Source organism: Aquarana catesbeiana, unplaced genomic scaffold (genome assembly GCF_042186555.1).
Source record: "Aquarana catesbeiana isolate 2022-GZ unplaced genomic scaffold, ASM4218655v1 unanchor225, whole genome shotgun sequence".
NCBI classification, from domain to species: domain Eukaryota; kingdom Metazoa; phylum Chordata; class Amphibia; order Anura; family Ranidae; genus Aquarana; species Aquarana catesbeiana.
This window is the reverse complement of record NW_027362652.1, coordinates 1429629-1448704: the sequence shown is the minus strand read 5'-3', so window position 1 is coordinate 1448704 and position 19076 is coordinate 1429629. Positions and strand designations below refer to the sequence as shown.

At 47.4% G+C, this 19076-nt stretch overlaps 1 protein-coding gene across 1 annotated transcript in view; it reads left to right on the top strand.

Annotated features, from left to right (window-relative positions):
* The window catches only part of LOC141121577 (uncharacterized), a 137870-nt gene that overhangs the window by 26441 nt on the left and 92353 nt on the right, over positions 1-19076 (top strand). Inside the window, 6 exon segments of the mRNA XM_073611212.1 lie at positions 16269-16343; positions 16541-16654; positions 16778-16912; positions 16999-17122; positions 17239-17336; positions 17426-17573. Coding sequence (XP_073467313.1) covers positions 16269-16343; positions 16541-16654; positions 16778-16912; positions 16999-17122; positions 17239-17336; positions 17426-17573 — 694 coding nt within the window.

Below are 19076 nucleotides of genomic sequence, written 5' to 3'. Positions count from 1 at the left end.
AACTGAACCTGAAGCTTATCCCTAGTGGTCAGTGTAGTGGTCTCTTACATTGGTGACCAGTGGGAGAATGGCCCCCTTATAACAGTGGAGAATGTAGTGGTAACCAATGGGGGAAGGATCTTCTTATATTAGTGGTCAGTGTAGTGGTCCCCTTACATTCATTCAGACTTTATAAAGAATGCAACAAGAAATGTAAGGGTGCAATTAGGGCAGCTAATATAGAACACGAAAGACACATAGCGGAGGAGAGCAAAAAAAATCCCAAGAAATTCTTCAAGTATGTAAACAGTAAAAAAGGGAGGCCAGACCATATTGGCCCCATAAAGAATGGGGAAGGACGTCTGGTTACAAAGGATGGGGAGATGGCGAAGGTATTGAATTTATTCTTCTCCTCAGTCTTCATGAGGGAATCGGGGGGCTTCAGTAACCAAAACTGAAGTGTTTATCCTCACGACACATCACAGGAAGCACCTCCATGGTTAAAAGAGGACAGAATTAAAATTAAACTTGGGAAACTTAACATTAATAAGTCACCGCGACTGGATGGCTTGCACCTGAGGCTACTTAGGGAACTCAGTCAAGTAATTGCCAGACCTTTGTTCCTAATTTTTACTGACAGTCTACTGACTAGAATGGTACCAGCTGATTGGAGAAAAGCCAATTTAGCACCAATATTTAAAAAGGGCTAAAAAAACATCCCTGGGAATTACAGACCAGTTAGCCTAACATCAATAGTATGCAAGCTCTTGGAGAGGATGATAAGGGACTATATACAAGATTTTAGTAATGAGAATGGTATCCTTAGCAGTAATCAGCATGGATTCATGAAGAATCATTCTTGCCAAACCAATCTATTAACCTTCTATGAGGAGGTAAAATGCCTTCTAGATAAAGGAAGGCCCATAGATGTGGCATATCTGGATTTTTTTTAAAGCATTTGACACAGTTCCCCATAAAAGTTTACTGTACAAAATAAGGTCCGTTGGCATGGACCATAGGGTGAATACATGGATTGAAAACTGGCTACAAGGGCGAGTTCAGGGGGGGTGATAAATGAGGAGCACTTGGAATGGTCAGGGGTGAGTAGTGGGGTCCCCCAGGCTTCTGTGCTGGGACCAATCCTATTTAATTTGTTCATAAACGACCTGGAGGTCTCTGTATTTGCGGACGATACTAAGCTAAGCAGGGCAACAACTTCTCCGCAGGATGTGGAAACCTTGCAAAAAGATCTGAACAAATTAATGGGGTGGGCAACTACATGGCAAATGAGGTTCAATGTAGAAAAATGTAAAATAATGCATTTGGATGTCAAAAATATGAATGCAATCTATGCACTGCGGGGAGAACCTCTGGGGAAATCTAGGATGGAAAAGGACCTGGGGGTCCTAGTAGATGATAGCAGAAGCTTGGCATTGCATGCCATTGCTGAGCCTAACTGCTCTACAAGACTCTGGTCCGGCCGCACCTGGAGTATGCTGTCCAGTTCTGGGCACCAGTCCTCAGGAAGGATGTACTGGAAACGGAGCGAGTACAAAGAAGGGCAACAAAGCTAATAAAGGGTCTGGAGGATATTAGTTATGAGGAAAGGTTGCGAGCACTGAACTTATTCTCTCTGGAGAAGAGACACTTGAGAGGGGATATGACTTAAATTTACAAATACCGTACTGGTGACCCCACAATAGGGATAAAACTTTTTTTTTTGCGGAAGGGAGTTTAACAAGACTCGTGGCCACTCATTAAAATTAGAAGAAAAGAGATTTGACCTTAAACTACGTAGAGGGTTTACTGTAAGAGCGGCGAGGATGTGGAATTCCCTTCCACAGGCGGTGGTCTCAGCGGGGAGCATCGATAGTTTAAAAAAACTGTTAGATAAGCACCTGAATGACCACAACATACAGGGATATACAATGTAATACTGACATATAATCACACACATAGGTTGGACTTGTGTCTTTTTTCAACCTCACCTACTATGTAACTATGTATGTAACATTGGCAATCAATGGGAGAAGGACCCCCTTATGTCAGTGTAGTGGTCCCTTACAATGGTCACTAACGGGAGAAGAATCCCTCGATATCAGTGTTTGTGGATTCTATTCATACCTCAATGCTGTCATATTTGTCCTTCCTACAGCCTGATAACAAACTATAAAGATGAAAACTGCGCTGGAAACAAACCTAACAATATAGCTGCAACTCAAAGTGAAAAACACACAATAGCAATAGAAAAAAAGTAGGCTGCGCTCTTAAAGTGGTGGATTCACTGTGTTCACATTAAAATGTCACAAGATTTTCAGTGAACCTTTGGCTGCCAATCCGTCCTTCATTGAAGGAACCACTAGAATCTTCAATAGTCATTGGAGGACTTTACATAAGTCACATATTCACAGTTTGGGATTTCCTTAAACATTTTTAATCACTTCTCATTTATTTATTTTTTGTATTTTGTTCACATATTTGGTTAACATGTCACTTTAAGCACACAGCTTACTTTTTTCTATTGATAACAAACTGTACCATCATCACACTGGATATTCCCAACAGCAAGATCAAATCTAAAAGATCTGTGAAAACATCCATGAGAAAAGCGATGAGAAAGAATGGCACTGCCTACATGCAGATGATGCCTTGGTCTGCACAATAAGTGGGGTACCATGTGGCCCTTGGACTGCAGATTGAGCCTGAACCTAGCGTAAAACTGTGGTCTAATGCAGGGTTGTTCCACTCAAACCATCTCCTCACCAGTTCTGAAGACCAAGCCAGTGATCCTCCGTCCAAAATATGACCAAGTTACAGAAGGCAGCAGAAGTTCCATTTTCCAAATTAAATCTGATCCTACCAACTGTCAATTGCTCAAGAGCAGTTAGGAGAACTGTAAATGGTTAACAAATCTGGGAAACCTGCGAGTCCAACTTTTCTCAACCAGGGTTCCATGGAATCCTAGCAGAGTTGTAACTAGAACCTGTGGAAGAAACCATGAAGGGTCCCTGTGTGGGGCCCTTCCCACTGATCCAGAGGCCCTTTACTCCCATCATGGGACCCTTTATTATAGTCCTGCAGTGGGCCACCTTCCTGCTGTCTTGGGGTTCCCCTACAGTGGCAGAACACCAGAGACCAGTTGCAAATGTGACCCTGGTAGTTCCACCACTGGTGTAAGTCGTTTTTTATTTTTGTTGTTTGCTTTTACAATTTTATTTTTGTTTATTTTTTTACATACCCCCGTTTTGGAGACATATCAGGAGTGTAAATAGACCCCTGTCTCGCTTTTGAGACAGAGAAAGGGACAGAGGACAGATTTATCAGTCTGTTTCTCTACAGCCTCAGCTGCACAGAATGAATAAACAGGAGTAGCTCTGTACAGACCCCATTCAACCATAAATAGAAGCATAGTAAACAGTTTGCTATGCCTCGGATATGAATGAATAAAAAAATACAGTCAGTGATCGGGACCGAAATGACACATACGCCAGCCCCTTAACTGCTCTCAAATCGGATAGTCCCCCCCCCCCCCCCCCCAGCAGCCGGAAAGAGGGGCAAACCTAGCAGCGCTTTGGTGGGGGGAGCACACAGGGCCCTGGGGCAGCAGGACAGGGTTAGGAAGACGGCGGGAGCGGCACGTTGAGGAACCAATGCTCTCCATTTCCCTCCTGCAGCCACTGAATATCTGCAGGATGGAGAGGAGGAGAGGCGGGCATTCAGTGGCTACATGGAGAGATTGGTTCCTCTACATGCCGCCACTCCCACCACTGTCCTATCCAGTTGTACTGGGGTGCAGCACGGGCCCCTTGGGGCATGGAATCTCACCACATTCCTGTTCAAATCATGTGCGATTCTTTGCAGTACAATTTGCGCCCATTTATTTTGTATAGACACAAAGTATCGGTACTCTCTATAGGCGAGTACTGGACCGAAAGTATCAGTACTCGTAATTGGCAATAAAAAAACAGTATTGGTGCATCTCTACAAGAAACCACTGACAACAATGGTCTTCTTAGTTACAGTATCTGTAAGGGGGTGTATTCTTCCCACTGACCTCCAATGTAAGAAACGTTCATCCCAGTGACCACCAATGTAAGTGTAGTGGTACCCCCATAGGGACTGCTGGATATTGTGGTCCACCCATCACCCTACCCAGCCCAGCATTTACTCTCCAGACACTCAGACAATGAACAGTGTGTTAGCTTTGTTTTTGTGTTTTTATTGAGGTATTATAACTTGGATGGGGTTAAGGAATTCATGGGATGCCCAGAAAGATTTTTTTGTATAGCTTGGGACAAATTGTACACTCTCCTCTTCCAGCACAACTCATGCGGCAGAATATTCCTTCCTCTTCCTCCAGCACAACTCTTCAGGCACAGCTAGCACTTGGTTAGGCCTGACACTGGCTTTAGCCAGGCCCCAGCAACAGCCCTTTGCAGGTCGAGCAAAAAGAATGCAAGTTCTGGTGCTTTCTGCCTAGGTGGGCTACTGATCCCATTCAGCCCTCTTCAGGGCCTGCAGCCCTCCTGGCTGCAGCTGCCTGTCTCCACTGCCCATGAAACCACCATCCTCATTGGCTCTACATCCATCTCAGATTGCATCCTCCCAATCCGCTCCAGCATGCCTCCCCAGCTTTCCTGGCTGTGTGTCACTCAGTGACACCTGGTGGATCTCTCCACTGTCCACTCCTGCTCCTGGTCAGGACACCCCTGTGGTTTGTATGAGGGTCCCTTCCACTCCCAAGCTCCGGGCCCAAGGTCACCCCCCCAAACTGGGGAGCTTCCTCAAAGGCCACGACAGCTAGTACTCCATCTACCAGTTCTTCCACCTGACAACTCCTCCCCAGCTGGGCTGACCCTGGGTATTTCTAGGCAGCCTGCCCCCTGCCAATCCTAGGTGGGAATTGGTCAGGACCCCCTGAGACACCCCAGAAAGCCCCACTTCTCTCCCCCCTCCTTCCTTGTAGAAACCTCTAGAAGCAGAAGGGAGGTAACCGAAAGATGATGTTATCTGTGAGTCACCAGCCTACTCTAAGCCACTCACAGCCCACACAGATCAAAACAAACAGGCCCAGGTTACAGCTAGGCCTGATTAAATTTACCTGTACTGACAAAAATCCTACTACTAGCACCTACCTAGAGGGTGCTACATAAGCTATGTTCATCCCAGTAACCACCAATATAAGGGACGGTCTTTACCAGTGACCACCAATGTAAGGCACATTCATCCCAGGGACCACAGAGGATTCGTGTCAGAGCCATCGGCAGATCCGTCACAGAGCCCGTCAGTCATCCTAGTAACCATCAATGTAAGGGACGTTCATCTCAGTGATCACCAATGTAAGGGACATTCATCCCAGTGACCACCAATGTAAGGGACATTCATTCCAGTGATCACTAATGTAAAGGACATTCATGCCAGTGATCATCACCCTTACGTAGTGTGAGCTGTGGATATAGTGATTATTAGCAGGTAAGAGTTCCTCCCAGGTTGAAAAGATTGACAAAGGCTGCATTTGCATGAAACCAGCCGAAATCCTCCAAAGGAAACATAAAATGAGAACATCAAATACATCATGGGGGATGCACTCAGGACTCTACACAAATAGCTCAATATAAACAGCCGATGATCATCAGTAACAATCTGTCCAAATTTCACATGTAATGTCAGATGCAGAGTCTTCAAAAAGTGTAATCAGTGTGTTCTCCTGTTGTGCAGCGTGCATCTAAATCAGTGTGTTCTCCTGGTAAAGGTGGAGATGACCCCATCTATAAGGATATACACATAGTTGCCAAAAAAAAATTATAGGGACACTTTGTCAGTAGGCGGAGTACTATTTTAATTAGGGGGTAGTGCGCCATGCCAAAAAATGAGCGTGGTTTAAACCATGCTAAATATTGGGCGTGGCTTAAAGGGGTGTGGTTAAATAGAGTCTGAAACGAAAGTGAGAAAGAAATAAATAAAAGCAATAGGAAGGGAAGGAGAGAGAAAGAAGGAAATAAAGAGGGATGGAGGGACAGCAGGCCCAGATCCTACACCACAATAGCAATATGTGTATTACAGAAAGTTTAACAATCAGCATATAAAGATACTCCAAACACCATCCCCCCAGGCAGATCCCATCAAACAGATACAAGAGATGGTCAGAGAGTGCGCAGACATGATACAAGGCATGGTCAGGGACCACAGACATGCGATTTGAAGTAAGTCCCAGGGTCCCGTAGATCTGGGCTGAATCCCGGAGCCCCACTCAGTAGTGGTATCCTCAATGAGTGCAATGTGTGCTCTCACACACAGCAACAATTGAGGATTCCTGGAAGAAAATCTGTCCGCAATCTCTGCTCCTCCTTCCTCAATGCAGTCACAGGTTGTTAGACAGGACGGCATCGTAGCAACTGATGACATAATTTGCAGGCCTCTCAGCTTCGCCCCCGTCTTGAGCTTCCGATCTCGCCTATCAGCAGCCCCTATGCCGGCTCTCAGTGGCCCCGATCCCATGTGCCAACAGCCTCCATGCCCCCTCTCAGCAGCTTGTGGAAGGTAAGCGCAGTGGTGTAGCGAGGGGGGGGGGCGCCGGAGCAACTTTCAGAGGGGTGCAGAAAGTCCCATGAGGGTTAGACTGTGGGACAGGGACTGCAGCGGTAAGACATGCTACTAGGCTGGGGAGCATGTGTGCCTTATGCCCTGTGTACAATGACTGTGTGTGTGTGAGAGGACTGCGGTCAAGTGCTAGTAGGAGCAGTCCTCATTGTTCCCTGATACAGTACACCCCTCCCTGTGCATGGCATCTTCTGGTGGGTGTATCCCTTCTACCAACAGGTGATTATCCTGCATGGGCCTGGGTGATAGCGGGTAAGAGGCTTCTCTCTTTCCTGTGCTGTCATGGCTGTGTCATCATCCTTTGTATTGGGTTTGGGTGTGTACATGCTTATGTGTGCACATCGACTCCCAGATCTTCTGCTCTTTCTCCATGGGTGAGTCGGGGAGGGTCGCAGCTTTCCTGGAGTCCCCTTACCTTTGCAGGTAGGCTTGCTCAAAACTTTGTGCAGCTTCACATTACTGCAGGCAAGGAGTGACAACACAGACAGCTAGGCTTCTCTTTCTTCCCTTCTCCCCTCCGCATTCAACCTCTGCAGACTCAGCTTACAGGCAAGTACAACAGTGAGCAGCCCAAGCCACCCAGCAGCAGCCGCATGCATGTGGGGTTAGTTAGCTGGAAAGCCAAGTTGCAGCACCCCTACGCTGTGCCCCGTCCAAAGCTCAGCAAGAACCTCAAGCCAACTTTAGTCACTGCTTTTTGTTTGTCGTCACAATGACCTCAGACCCCCTTCATGTTCCTAGAAGGAGGGAGGTGTCACAATACATCTGCTTCACAGATCAGCCAAGTATTCTGGAGAACCCCCCTCCTCACCCTTTGCTTTGCTAGACTTTCTTTTCTTTTCTTTTATTAGGCTTGGTATTAGAGAAGGCTTTGCTACTTCTGGGTGTACTGTCAGCATGTGGACTTGGGCTCTATTTCTCTTTTTTTTGTCTCTCTTCCTTGGCTTTTAGTGGCTGAGAAACTACTACTGACTACTGACTACTTCAGAAAACTTTTATTTAATAAACTTTAACGTGTTCAGGTTTTGCTGTAAATCTGCATTTCCTTGGTTTGGTTACATACTGTGTTGGTGGGGGTGCTGGGCTAGGGGCAACAGGAATATGGGGGGTGCATTAGAAAGAGAGAAGGGGGGAATTGGTGAGAGAGCTGGGGGGGCATTAGTAAGAAGAGGGGGGAATTGGTGGGAGAGCTGGGGGGGGGGGGACATTAGTAACAGAGGAGGGGGTGTCAGGAACCATGAATCAGACTGAGACAGAAGTGCAGTAAAAATCACACTATTTAATAAAATGGTATAAACAGAGCAAACATAGTTAAGACATAGCCAGAGTTCGTTAACGCAAACTGATCCATGCAGTGATCCTGTTCATCCAATTTGGAAAAAATATTACCAACAAGTGGATTGCCTGCAACTTCTGAATTCATGGCCTTTGCCTACTGTGAGGAACCATGAATCAGACTGAGACAGAAGTGCAGTAAAAATCACACTATTTAATAAAATGTTATAAACAGAGCAAACATAGTCAAAACATAGCCAGAGTTCAGTAACCAGGACGGGTAGTCAGAACAAGCCAGAGAAACAGGAGTCCAGAGATCAGCGAAGTCACGTGCAGCAAACAGGATCAGGAACTAGAAGGGAAGTCAGCCAAGCAAAAGTCTTTCACAGGAAAACACAGCAAAGAGAATCTGGATATGTTGACCAAGTCAAAGGCACAGAAGATCTCATCCAAGGAGTTTATATAACCAGCAGCTCTAGCTGACGAGCAGGAAATGAAGACCAGGTGAGTCACTGTGGAAGGAAGAGTCTTTGGCAATTAACCGTCAGCTGAGCACAGAGCTCTGAGAAGGGAGGGCTGAGCCCAGCCCTGACAGTACCCCCCTCCTCAACGACCCCTCCCCCTCGGTGGACCACCAGGTTTGAGGGGAAAAGTCTATGGAAGGAATGGAGGAGGACAGGAGCATGTATGTCCGAGGATGAGACACAAGAGCATTCCTCCGGACCGTACCCCTTCCAACGAATGAAGTACTGTATGCGCCCACGGAAGCTACAGGAAACAATACATGATTTTATTTTATATTCCTCATGGTTTTCAACCTGAACTGGGTAAGGACGTGGTACCGAATTGGTGAAATGGTTGCATACCAAAGGTTTTAATAAGGAGACATGAAATACATTTGAAATACGCATATTAGAAGGAAGGTCTAAAGCGTAAGCCACTGGGTTGATCCTACGGAGAATTCGGAAAGGCCCAATAAACTGTGGTGCCAGTTTTAAAGAGGAAACACAGAGTCGGAGGTTGCAAGATGGCAGCCAAACCCTGTCCCCAACTTGGTAGTAGTTGGGGACAGAATGGAGTCTGTACCTATCATTGGCACGTTGCAAGGACTCTTGGACCTGTACCCAAGTGGAACGAAGACCATGGAGATGCTCCTCCAATGCAGGAATGCTCTGAGGAACAAAACAGTCAGGCAACATGGAGGGTTGGAGACCATAATTCACCATGAATGGAGACAATCAGGAAGCGGTATTGACAGCACTATTGTGAGCAAATCCTGCCCAAAGTAAGAGGTCTGAACAGTTATGGTGGTCAGAAACGTAGCAATGTAAAAACTGTTCCAAGTACTGGTTGGCTCGTTCTGCGGCCCCATTGGACTGCGGGTGATACGCAGAGGAGAAAGAAAGCTGAATTCCCGACTGTGCACAAAAGGCTTGCCTGAACCTGGACACAAACTGGCTACCCCTGTCCGAGACGATCTCCTTTGGTAGCCCATGATCTCCCGAGCAAAAATAAAAGCCAGTTCTTTATAAGTGGGCAACTTCTCAATTGGAATACAATGAGACATTTTCGAGAACCGGTCAACCACCATAAGGATAACTGTGTTGCCCTGAGAGTGGGATAACTCCACAATGAAATCCATTGACGGGTCAGTCCAAGGCCTCTCTCTATTGGGTATGTGTTGTAGCAGGCCCACTGGAAGGTGTCATGGTATCTTACTCTGAGCAAAACGGAACAAGCAGCTACGAAGGCAGCTACATCAGCACGTAGACTAGGCCACCAGAATTGTCGGGATATGACCCAAAAGAGTTGATTCTTCCCTGGGTGGCCAGCAGCCTTGGGAGAATGGTAAGCCTGGAGCATGGCAGTACAGAGACTCTCAGGGACAAAGCAGCGGTCACAAGGTTTCTCAGGAGGAGAATGTATCTGAGCAGCAAGAATTTGGTCACCCAAAGGAAAAGCGAGACTGGTGCGAACCGTAGCCAGAATACGATCAGGAGGAATCACAGTAACAGGAACCAACACCATCTTGGAAATCGAGGAAAACTGTCGCGACAAAGCACAAGCCCTTACATTCTTAGTACCGGGTAAGAATGAGACTATGTAATTGAAACTTGACAAGAAAAGAGCCCATTGCACGCTTCTGGGAGAGAGGCGTTTAGCCTCAGACAAGAATGTGAGATTATGGTCAGTCAGAATAAGAACCGGCACAGTAGTACCTTCGAGGAGATACCTCCATTCTTTAATGCTAAAGTGATCCCAAACAACTCTCTGTCCCCAATCTCATAATTGTATTCCACAGGAGATAATTTCTTGGAAAAGTAGTCACAAGGATGCATAGCGCTCTCAGAGGTAGGACGTTGAGACAGCAGGGCACCAACTCCAGTCTCAGATCCATCAACCTCAAGGATGAAACGTACCATTTGTATCAGGCTGTACCAACACAGGAGCAGAAGAAAAGGCAGCCTTGAGACTCTCAAAGGCATTAATGGAGTCTGGAGACCACTTCTGTGGGTTACGGTCCTTTCTGGTCACATCAGTCAGGGGTTTGACCAGAGACGAAAAGTTACGAATAAACTTCCGATAATAATTGGCAAAGCCAAGAAAACGCTGCAATGGTCGTAAACCCATGGGTCGGGGCCACTGTAGTACTGCCAAAAGTTTCTCTGGGTCCATCAAAAAACCAGCAGTGGAAACGACATAACCCAGGCATTTAACCTGTTCACAATGAAACTCGCACTTCTCCAATTTGCAGCACACGGCGGACATCTGTGTGATGGCTCTCTAGGGACTTGGAAAATATGAGAATATCGTCGAGATAAACCACCACACATAGCTGCAACAAATCTGAGAGGACATCGTTGTTGTGACGGATCTTAAATACCCCATCTGGGAACCTATGCCAGACCTGTGTTTCCTGTTCTCCAAATGCACCCGCGGCCATCAGACTCGCCATAACCAGCCCTTAACCCCACAATCACGAGGCAAACAACACAGATGTTGAGAGTTAAACATGCAGAGCATAAACTCTTTAAGTACCAAACATACACCTTTAAACACAGTTAAGGACACTGCCCTTAGACTTGTCATAGATGAGGTAGGGGACAAGGAAGAACCAATGGGAACTTGACACTTGTACATTCAAACAGAACCTACAGTTGAAACACAAAGGGATTATGACAAGCAGACAGCCCCTCCATACACATCACCTGCTGGGATGTGTCTCCACACCTTTTTTCTGCATGCCATGACATAACACAATTAAACACAATAACAAGAGGGGGGATGGGGAGAGGGGATTCAACTTACATAGGGACATCACTACATTATCCCAACGTCATTTTGTCCCCAAGTCTCTTAGCCCCACGCTTTGGGCATACTGCCATCTTGTATATACCTTTATCAGCTAAAAGTACATTGTTTGTGGAATAAAAGCATATATTTAGCCTGGGCCAATAGGTTTGAGTAGCTGCAAACGGCTCCACACCCCGGCCACAGATACCGCGTTCACCCAGTTCCGGCAACTGCGGACACAAACGTCTGGCAAATAGCCCTCCAAATCTCCCATTCTCTGCTGAGCCATAGTTTGCGGGTGGTAGGCCAGCCCACAGCCCCCTCCAAAACACACAGTTTTCCAGGAATTTATCAACTCTGACAGAACCCACAGTTGATAAATTCCTAACAGCATAACAAGCTGTTCATAATGGCCTGTTCTGGTATTAAACTCAGTTTTCCATTCGGCGCCCTCCTTGATCCTCACAAGATTGTATGCCCCTCGCAAATCAAGCTTCGTAAAAACTGTTCCCTTGAGGCGATCAAATAACTCAGTGATCAAAGGAATCGGATACACGTTCTTAATTGTGAAGCAACTGAGGCCCCTATAATCAATACAAGGTCTTAGTTCACCACTCTTCTTTTTCACAAAGAAGGAACCAGCACCAGCAGGAAACGAGGATCTATGGATGAACCCTCGAGAAAGTGCATCGGCCACATACTTCTTCATGGCTTTGTTCTCCAAGACAGAGGGTAGACCCGACCACGAGGGGGTATGGGACCAGGTTGAAGGTCAATAGCGCAATCATATGACCGGTGCGGAGGAAATATACTGGCTTGACCTTTGTCAAAGACATCGCAAAATTTGCAGTACTCCTCCGGCAGGGTGGAGAGTGGAGGGGTGCACAAGACCTTAGCCACTTTCAGAAAACATGTCTCCCTTCATTGTGGCAACCAGGAAAGAACCTCGGCATGAAGCCAATCAAAAGAGGGGTTGTGCCTCTGTAACCAAGGATAACCAATAACCACCGGAAAATGAGGTGAGGAGATGACTTGGAATTGGATTATCTCATGTTGAAGAGCCCCTACGGCCATGGTCAACAGAACAGTCTCATGGGCAGGCTGTAGATGTCCCCCATCAATAGCCTCAATGGCAAGTGGAGTGGCACGAAGCTGCAGCAGAATCGAGTGCTTGGACACAAAAGCACCATCTATCAACAGGCCTGCAGCCCCAGAGTTGATTAGAGCCAGTATCTCGATGGATGACTCAGACCAAGAAAGGGTAACTAGTACTAGGGGCTTATCCTTCTGGATAACTGGGGACCTCAGGTGCAAACGTCTCCCTGGACAGGTAGGACAAGACTTCAAAAAGTGTCCTGCCTGGCCACAATAAAGGCACAATCTCTCCCTCCTCCAAAAGGCCCACTCATCTGCAGAGAGACGTATGAAGCCCAACTGCATGGGTTGTACCTCACTGGCCGACTCGTACCAGGAGGTATGGGAGGTGAGGGAGGCAAGGGTGGGACTGCAAAGCTCGGAGCCAAACATACAGGAGGCTTCCGCAAGCACTCCTTAAAAGAGGGTCTCTCTCAGAGTCTGGAGTTAATGAGGATGGCTAAGTGGGTATGTCTCAGGCTGCTATCTCATCCTTGATGTGACCTGAGAGACCATGAGAAAAAGCAGCCCAGAGGGCCTCATTCCAAGCAACCTCTGCTGCCAAAGTATGGAACTCAATGGCGTAATCGGCCAGTTCTCATACTCTGTTTGACGGACATTGGACCTTTAGCAGCAGACGTGGGGCGTACAGGAACGTCAAATACCCTCTTAAAGGTAGCCACAAACTCTGGGTAACTCTGGACAATGGGTTTTTGCGTCTCCCATAGAAGGTTTGCCAAGGCCAAGGCTCTCTCAGAAAGCAAAGATATCATGAAGCCTACTTTGCTTCTGTCTGTGGGAGCATCTCAAAGTAAATCTCAACCTGGTTGAGAAACCCTCTGCAATGAACTGGATCGCTCCCCGAATTGCTGGTGAAGTGGAGCAGAACCAGACATAACTCTTATAGAGGTAATATTCGAGGCGGGGGCCAGCACCGAGATAGGAGCAGCAGAAGAGACGGTCTGCAACACAGGTTGTACCGGAGCAGCCACAGTGAGAGGTTCCAGGTGAGCAGTGCGATTAAGGAGCATCTGTAATGCTATGGCAAACTGATCCATGCAGTGATCCTGTTCATCCAATTTGGAAAAAATATTACCAACAAGTGGATTGCCTGCAACTTCTGAATTCATGGCCTTTGCCTAGTGTCAGGAACCATGAATTAGACTGAGACAGAAGTGCAGTAAAAATCACACTATTTAATAAAATGGCATAAACAGAGCAAACGTAGTCAAAACATAGCCAGAGTTCAGTAACCAGGACAGGTAGTCAGAACAAGCCAGAGAATCAGGAGTCCAGAGATCAGCGAAGTCACGTGCAGCAAACAGGATCAGGAACCAGAAGGGAAGTCAGCCAAGCAAAAGTCTTTCACAGGAAAACACAGCAGAGAGAGTCTGGATATGTTGACCAAGTCAAAGGCACAGAAGATCTGATCCAAGGAGTTTATATAACCAGCAGCTCTAGCTGATGAGCAGGAAATGAAGACTAGGTGAGTCACTGTGGAAGGAGGAGTCTTTGGTAATTAACTGACAGTTGAGCACAGGGCTCTGAGAAGGAAGGGCTGAGCCCAGCCCTGGCAGGGGAGAATTAGTGGGAGATCTGGGGGTGCATTATTAACAGAGGAGGGGGGGGCATTTGTAAGAGAGCCAGGGGAATTGCTGAGAAAGCTAGGGTGGGGGCATTGGTGAGAGGTGAGAGAGCTGTTTTTTTTTTTTTAACTACGCCCCTTAAGCCCCTCAGTCCATTAAGTTTTTGGCAACACCCATAGTTTGCCATTACGCATGCTGCAGCTCACTTACTCCCTTATTTTGTCCCTCATTCTGAAGTTTAAAAGTTGGGAGGTATGTACAAGTCGTGGCCAGAGACGGCAGACATGATACAAGGCATGGCCAGAGACCACAGACATGATACAAGGCATGGCCAGAGACCGCAGACATGATACAAGGTATGGCCAGAGACCGCAGACATGATACAAGGCATGGCCAGAGACCGCAGACATGATACAAGGTATGGCCAGAGACCGCAGACATGGTACAAGGCATGGCCAGAGACCGCAGACATGATACAAAGCATGGCCAGAGACCGCAGACATGATACAAGGCATGGCCAGAGACCGCAGACATGGTACAAGGCATGGCCAGAGACCGCAGACATGATACAAAGCATGGCCAGAGACCACAGATATGATAAAAGGCATGGCCAGAGACCGCAGACATGGTACAAGGCATGGCCAGAGACCACAGACATGATACAAGGCATGGCCAGAGACCGCAGACATGGTACAAGGCATGGCCAGAGACCACAGACATGATACAAGGCATGGCCAGAGACCACAGACATGATACAAGGCATGGCCAGAGAGTGCAGACATGATACAAGGCTTGGCCAGAGAGTGCAGACATGATACAAGGCTTGGCCAGAGAGTTCAGACATGATACAAGGCAAGGCCAAAAATGCAGACATGATACAAGGCATGGCCAGAGACCGCAGACATGATACAAGGCATGGGCAGAGACCACAGACATGAAACAAGGCATGGCCAGAGAGTGCAGACATGATACAAGGCTTGGCCAGAGAGTGCAGACATGATACAAGGCTTGGCCAGAGAGTGCAGACATGATACAAGGCTTGGCCAGAGAGTGCAGACATGATACAAGGCTTGGCCAGAGAGTGCAGACATGATACAAGGCATGGCCAGAAAATGCAGACATGATACAAGGCATGGCCAGAGACCGCAGACATGAAACAAGGCATGGCCAGAGACCGCAGACATGATACAAGGCATGGCCAGAGACCGCAGACATGATACAAGGCATGGCCAGAGACCGCAGACATGATACAAGGTATGGGCAGAGACCGCAGACATGGTACAAGGCATGGCCAGAGACCGCAGACATGATACAAAGCATGGCCAGAGACCGCAGACATGATACAAGGCATGGCCAGAGACCGCAGACATGATACAAGGCATGGCCAGAGACCGCAGACATGATACAAGGCATGGCCAGAGAGTGCAGACATGATACAAAGCTTGGCCAGAGAGTGCAGACATGATACAAGGCAAGGCCAGAAAATGCAGACATGATACAAGGCATGGCCAGAAACCGCAGACATGATACATGGCATGGCCAGAGACCGCAGACATGATACAAGGCATGGCCAGAGACCGCAGACATGATACAAGGCATGGCCAGAGACCGCAGACATGATACAAGGCATGGCCAGAGACCGCAGACATGATACAAGGCATGGCCAGAGAGTGCAGACATGATACAAAGCTTGGCCAGAGAGTGCAGACATGATACAAGGCAAGGCCAGAAAATGCAGACATGATACAAGGCATGGCCAGAAACCGCAGACATGATACATGGCATGGCCAGAGACCGCAGACATGATACAAGGCATGGCCAGAGACCGCAGACATGATACAAGGCATGGCCAGAGAGTGCAGACATGATACGAGGCATGGCCAGAGAGTGCAGACATGATACAAGGAATGGCCAGAGACCGCAGACATGATACAAGACATGGCCAGAGACCGCAGACATGATACAAGGCATGGCCAGAGAGTGCAGACATGATAAAAGGAATGGCCAAAGACCGCAGACATGATACAAGGCATGGCCAGAGACTGCAGACATGATACAAGGCATGGCCGGAGACCACAGACATGATACAAGGCATGGCCAGAGACCTCAGACATGATACAGAAGAGAGAGAGTCCCTGAATACCTGCTGCTCGCCCCCCTCCCTCACAAAAAAACCTCCCAGAGACAAAGAGCCAACCAATCGAGATTTTCCACAGACTTTTAACTGCAGAGAGCCCAAACTGCAGGGTACACCAATACCTCTGCTTAGATGCACACATGCTGCAGTTAAGGTCAGGTTGGCCTGCATTATTCTTCTTCACCTTTCTGCCACAAGGTGGTGATCTCACTTCTACTCAGATAGGAAGTCTCTATGGAAGACAGGAAGTGATGTCAGGTACAGACAGGAAGTTCCGGGTGAGAGGTGAGTGGAGAGCAATTAGAGAGAAGACATTGTTGGAAGTGGTAGTAGAGGAGGTAATAAGATCTTATTTTCTATTTACACCCAGTAACCCCCCCCGTCATGTCCGTCCTCTTCCTCCATAGTCACTGTGATGTCTTTTATCCACATTATTATTCATCTTTTTATATATGTAATCACAGGACACTACTACCTTACATCCCCATCCTAATATTGTACAACCAATAACGTCCAGATAATTCTCTGTCTGCAGAAAACCTATATCGATCACATGACCACATCAATGAAGATGGAGGACAACCAAAGTCACATGACTGAGAGGATACTAAACCTCACCCTTGAGATCATCTACCTGCTGACCGGAGAGGTGAGGAGGATTCTGGGAGGTCACCTGACATCCCTTATTTCTATTAATAGAACATTATTGACCTGACCGGAGAGGTGAGGAGGATTCAGGAATGTGACATATTACTGTTTTTGTTGAATGTAGCATTTTCCTCCTGTGAAGCGTGAAGATCATATGACCATCACAGTGCCTCCATGTGACTCCCTCAAACCTGAGAGACACAACATGGAGAAGATTCTAGAAGTCACCAAGAAGATGATGGAGCTGCTGACAGGAGAGGTGAGCGGTGCTGGGAATTCTGGGACATTATCCAGTAACAGACAAGGGATGTGTCTGGATGGTGACTGTATCATTGTGTGTGTCAGGTTCCTATAAGGTGTCAGGATGTCACTGTCTATTTCTCCATGGAGGAGTGGGAGTATTTAGAAGGACACAAGGATCTCTACAAGGACGTCATGATGGACAATCAGCCGCCCCTCACATCACCGGGTAAGAGGAGACTTTATTGTAAAGAAGAGAGCAGTACGGAGGGTCCACCTAGATCCCCCATCATCTGATAAACACATAGAAACAATGTATTCAGTCAGTGTGTGTGTTTCCTACAGATGGATCCAGTAATGGGAACCCACCAGAGAGATGTCCCCGTCCTCTGTATTCCCGGGATTCCACAGAGGAAGGTGACACCATCCCTCACCATCATCAGGTAGATGAGGAACAATCACTGATAGTATCATTAGGATCTGTACATTATCTGCATTGTTATAACTAATGTAATTGTTTTTATATATTCAGAGTGGAGACCAGAGAGATTCTAAAGTTGGGGGTAAAGCAGAAGAAGAAGAAGATGAGACGTATGTGAGGGATGATGAGCAGTCTATGGAGGAGGATGGAATAACGGGGACATTTATAGAGGAGGACACTCCTACAGAGATCAGCACAGGTGGGTCATTAACACTAATTAAATTCCTCCACCCATATTGCTCACTGATTGGTCCAGTGTAAGGCAAGGACTGGGTGATATCAGCCTGTATTACCCTGGTCACTTTCCTAAGTGAGCTGTGTTTTCTGTCCTGTATTCCTGTATTACGCTTGGATAATCTTCCTTCTCTGTGCTCCAGACAAAATGTATGTATCTATCTATACTGGATTTATGTTGATTCTGGGTTTCAGTTAGCAGGGAAATGTTGATTTTCTTCACGTTCATTGCTCAACCTAGGGGCATGAGTCTTAGGTGGTCTTCACCATGCCTGGGTCTAGTAAGATGTCTGACAGAACAATTCTCCCAGGGTTACTTGCTCTGATGTTTGCTGGCTGTGCCGGGTGGAGGGATATGTCTGTATAGTCCCAGACCCAAGTCACTGAGTGCAGTCTCAGGAGATGGGAGACAGCGGTGTGGGATCTCTGCAAATTGTCTTAGTTAACCAGTTCCCACCCGGCCAATAGCAGATTGACAGCTGGGTAGTGGCTTTCCCATCCTGAGTGGAAGTCATATGATGTCCTTCAGGATGCGTGGTGATCTACAATGAGCTGTGTCCCCAGGACACAGCCCATCCCCGATCAGGGTAAAGAGCTTATGAAATTGTCTTTTTACCATGTGATTGGCTATGTCCCCTAATAAAGAGAACCTGTCATACAGAGGCCGCCGGTGGATCTGTCACAGAGGCTGCCGGTGGATCTGTCACAGAGGCCGCCGGTGGATCTGTCACAGAGGCCGCCGGTGGATCTGTCACAGAGGCCGCCGGTGGATCTGTCACAGAGGCCGCCGGTGGATCTGTCACAGAGGCCGCCGTCGGTTCTGTCACAGAGGCCGCCGGTGGTTCTGTCACACAGCCCGTCGGTGGTTCTGTCACACACAGCCACACATCTGTCAGTGCAGCCTAATCAGTGTCACCCATCACAGAGCCAACATCACTTCCACCCATTAGCAGTGTACCCATCGCAGCCGTCATGTCCAAAAAATATTTTACTTGTGAGGAGGCATAAAAAATCCTTAGTATGTTGGATATTCAGAGCAGCCGGGAACTTTCATCATCTGATTCGGAATACAAGCCTGTATAAAGTAGTGGATCAGGGACCAAATTGGAGGAGGAAAAAGGCCCTCCCAAAAGAATAATGCCGCGTACACACGGTCGGACTTTTCGTCTACAAAAGTCAGACGGACGCCGACGGACTAAAGCTGGCTGACAATCCGATCGTGTGTGGGCTTCCCCGGACTTTCAGCTGACTTTTCCAGCCTCAAATCTGATGGACTTTAGATTTGAAACATGCTTCAAATCTTTACGTCGTAACTACGCCGGACCCAGAAATCCGCTCGTCTGTGTGCTAGTCCGACGGACAAAAACCCACGCTAGGGCACCTATTGGCTACTGGCTATCAACTTCCTTATTTTAGTCCGGTGTACGTCATCACGTACGAATCCGTCGGACTTTTGTGTGATCGTGTG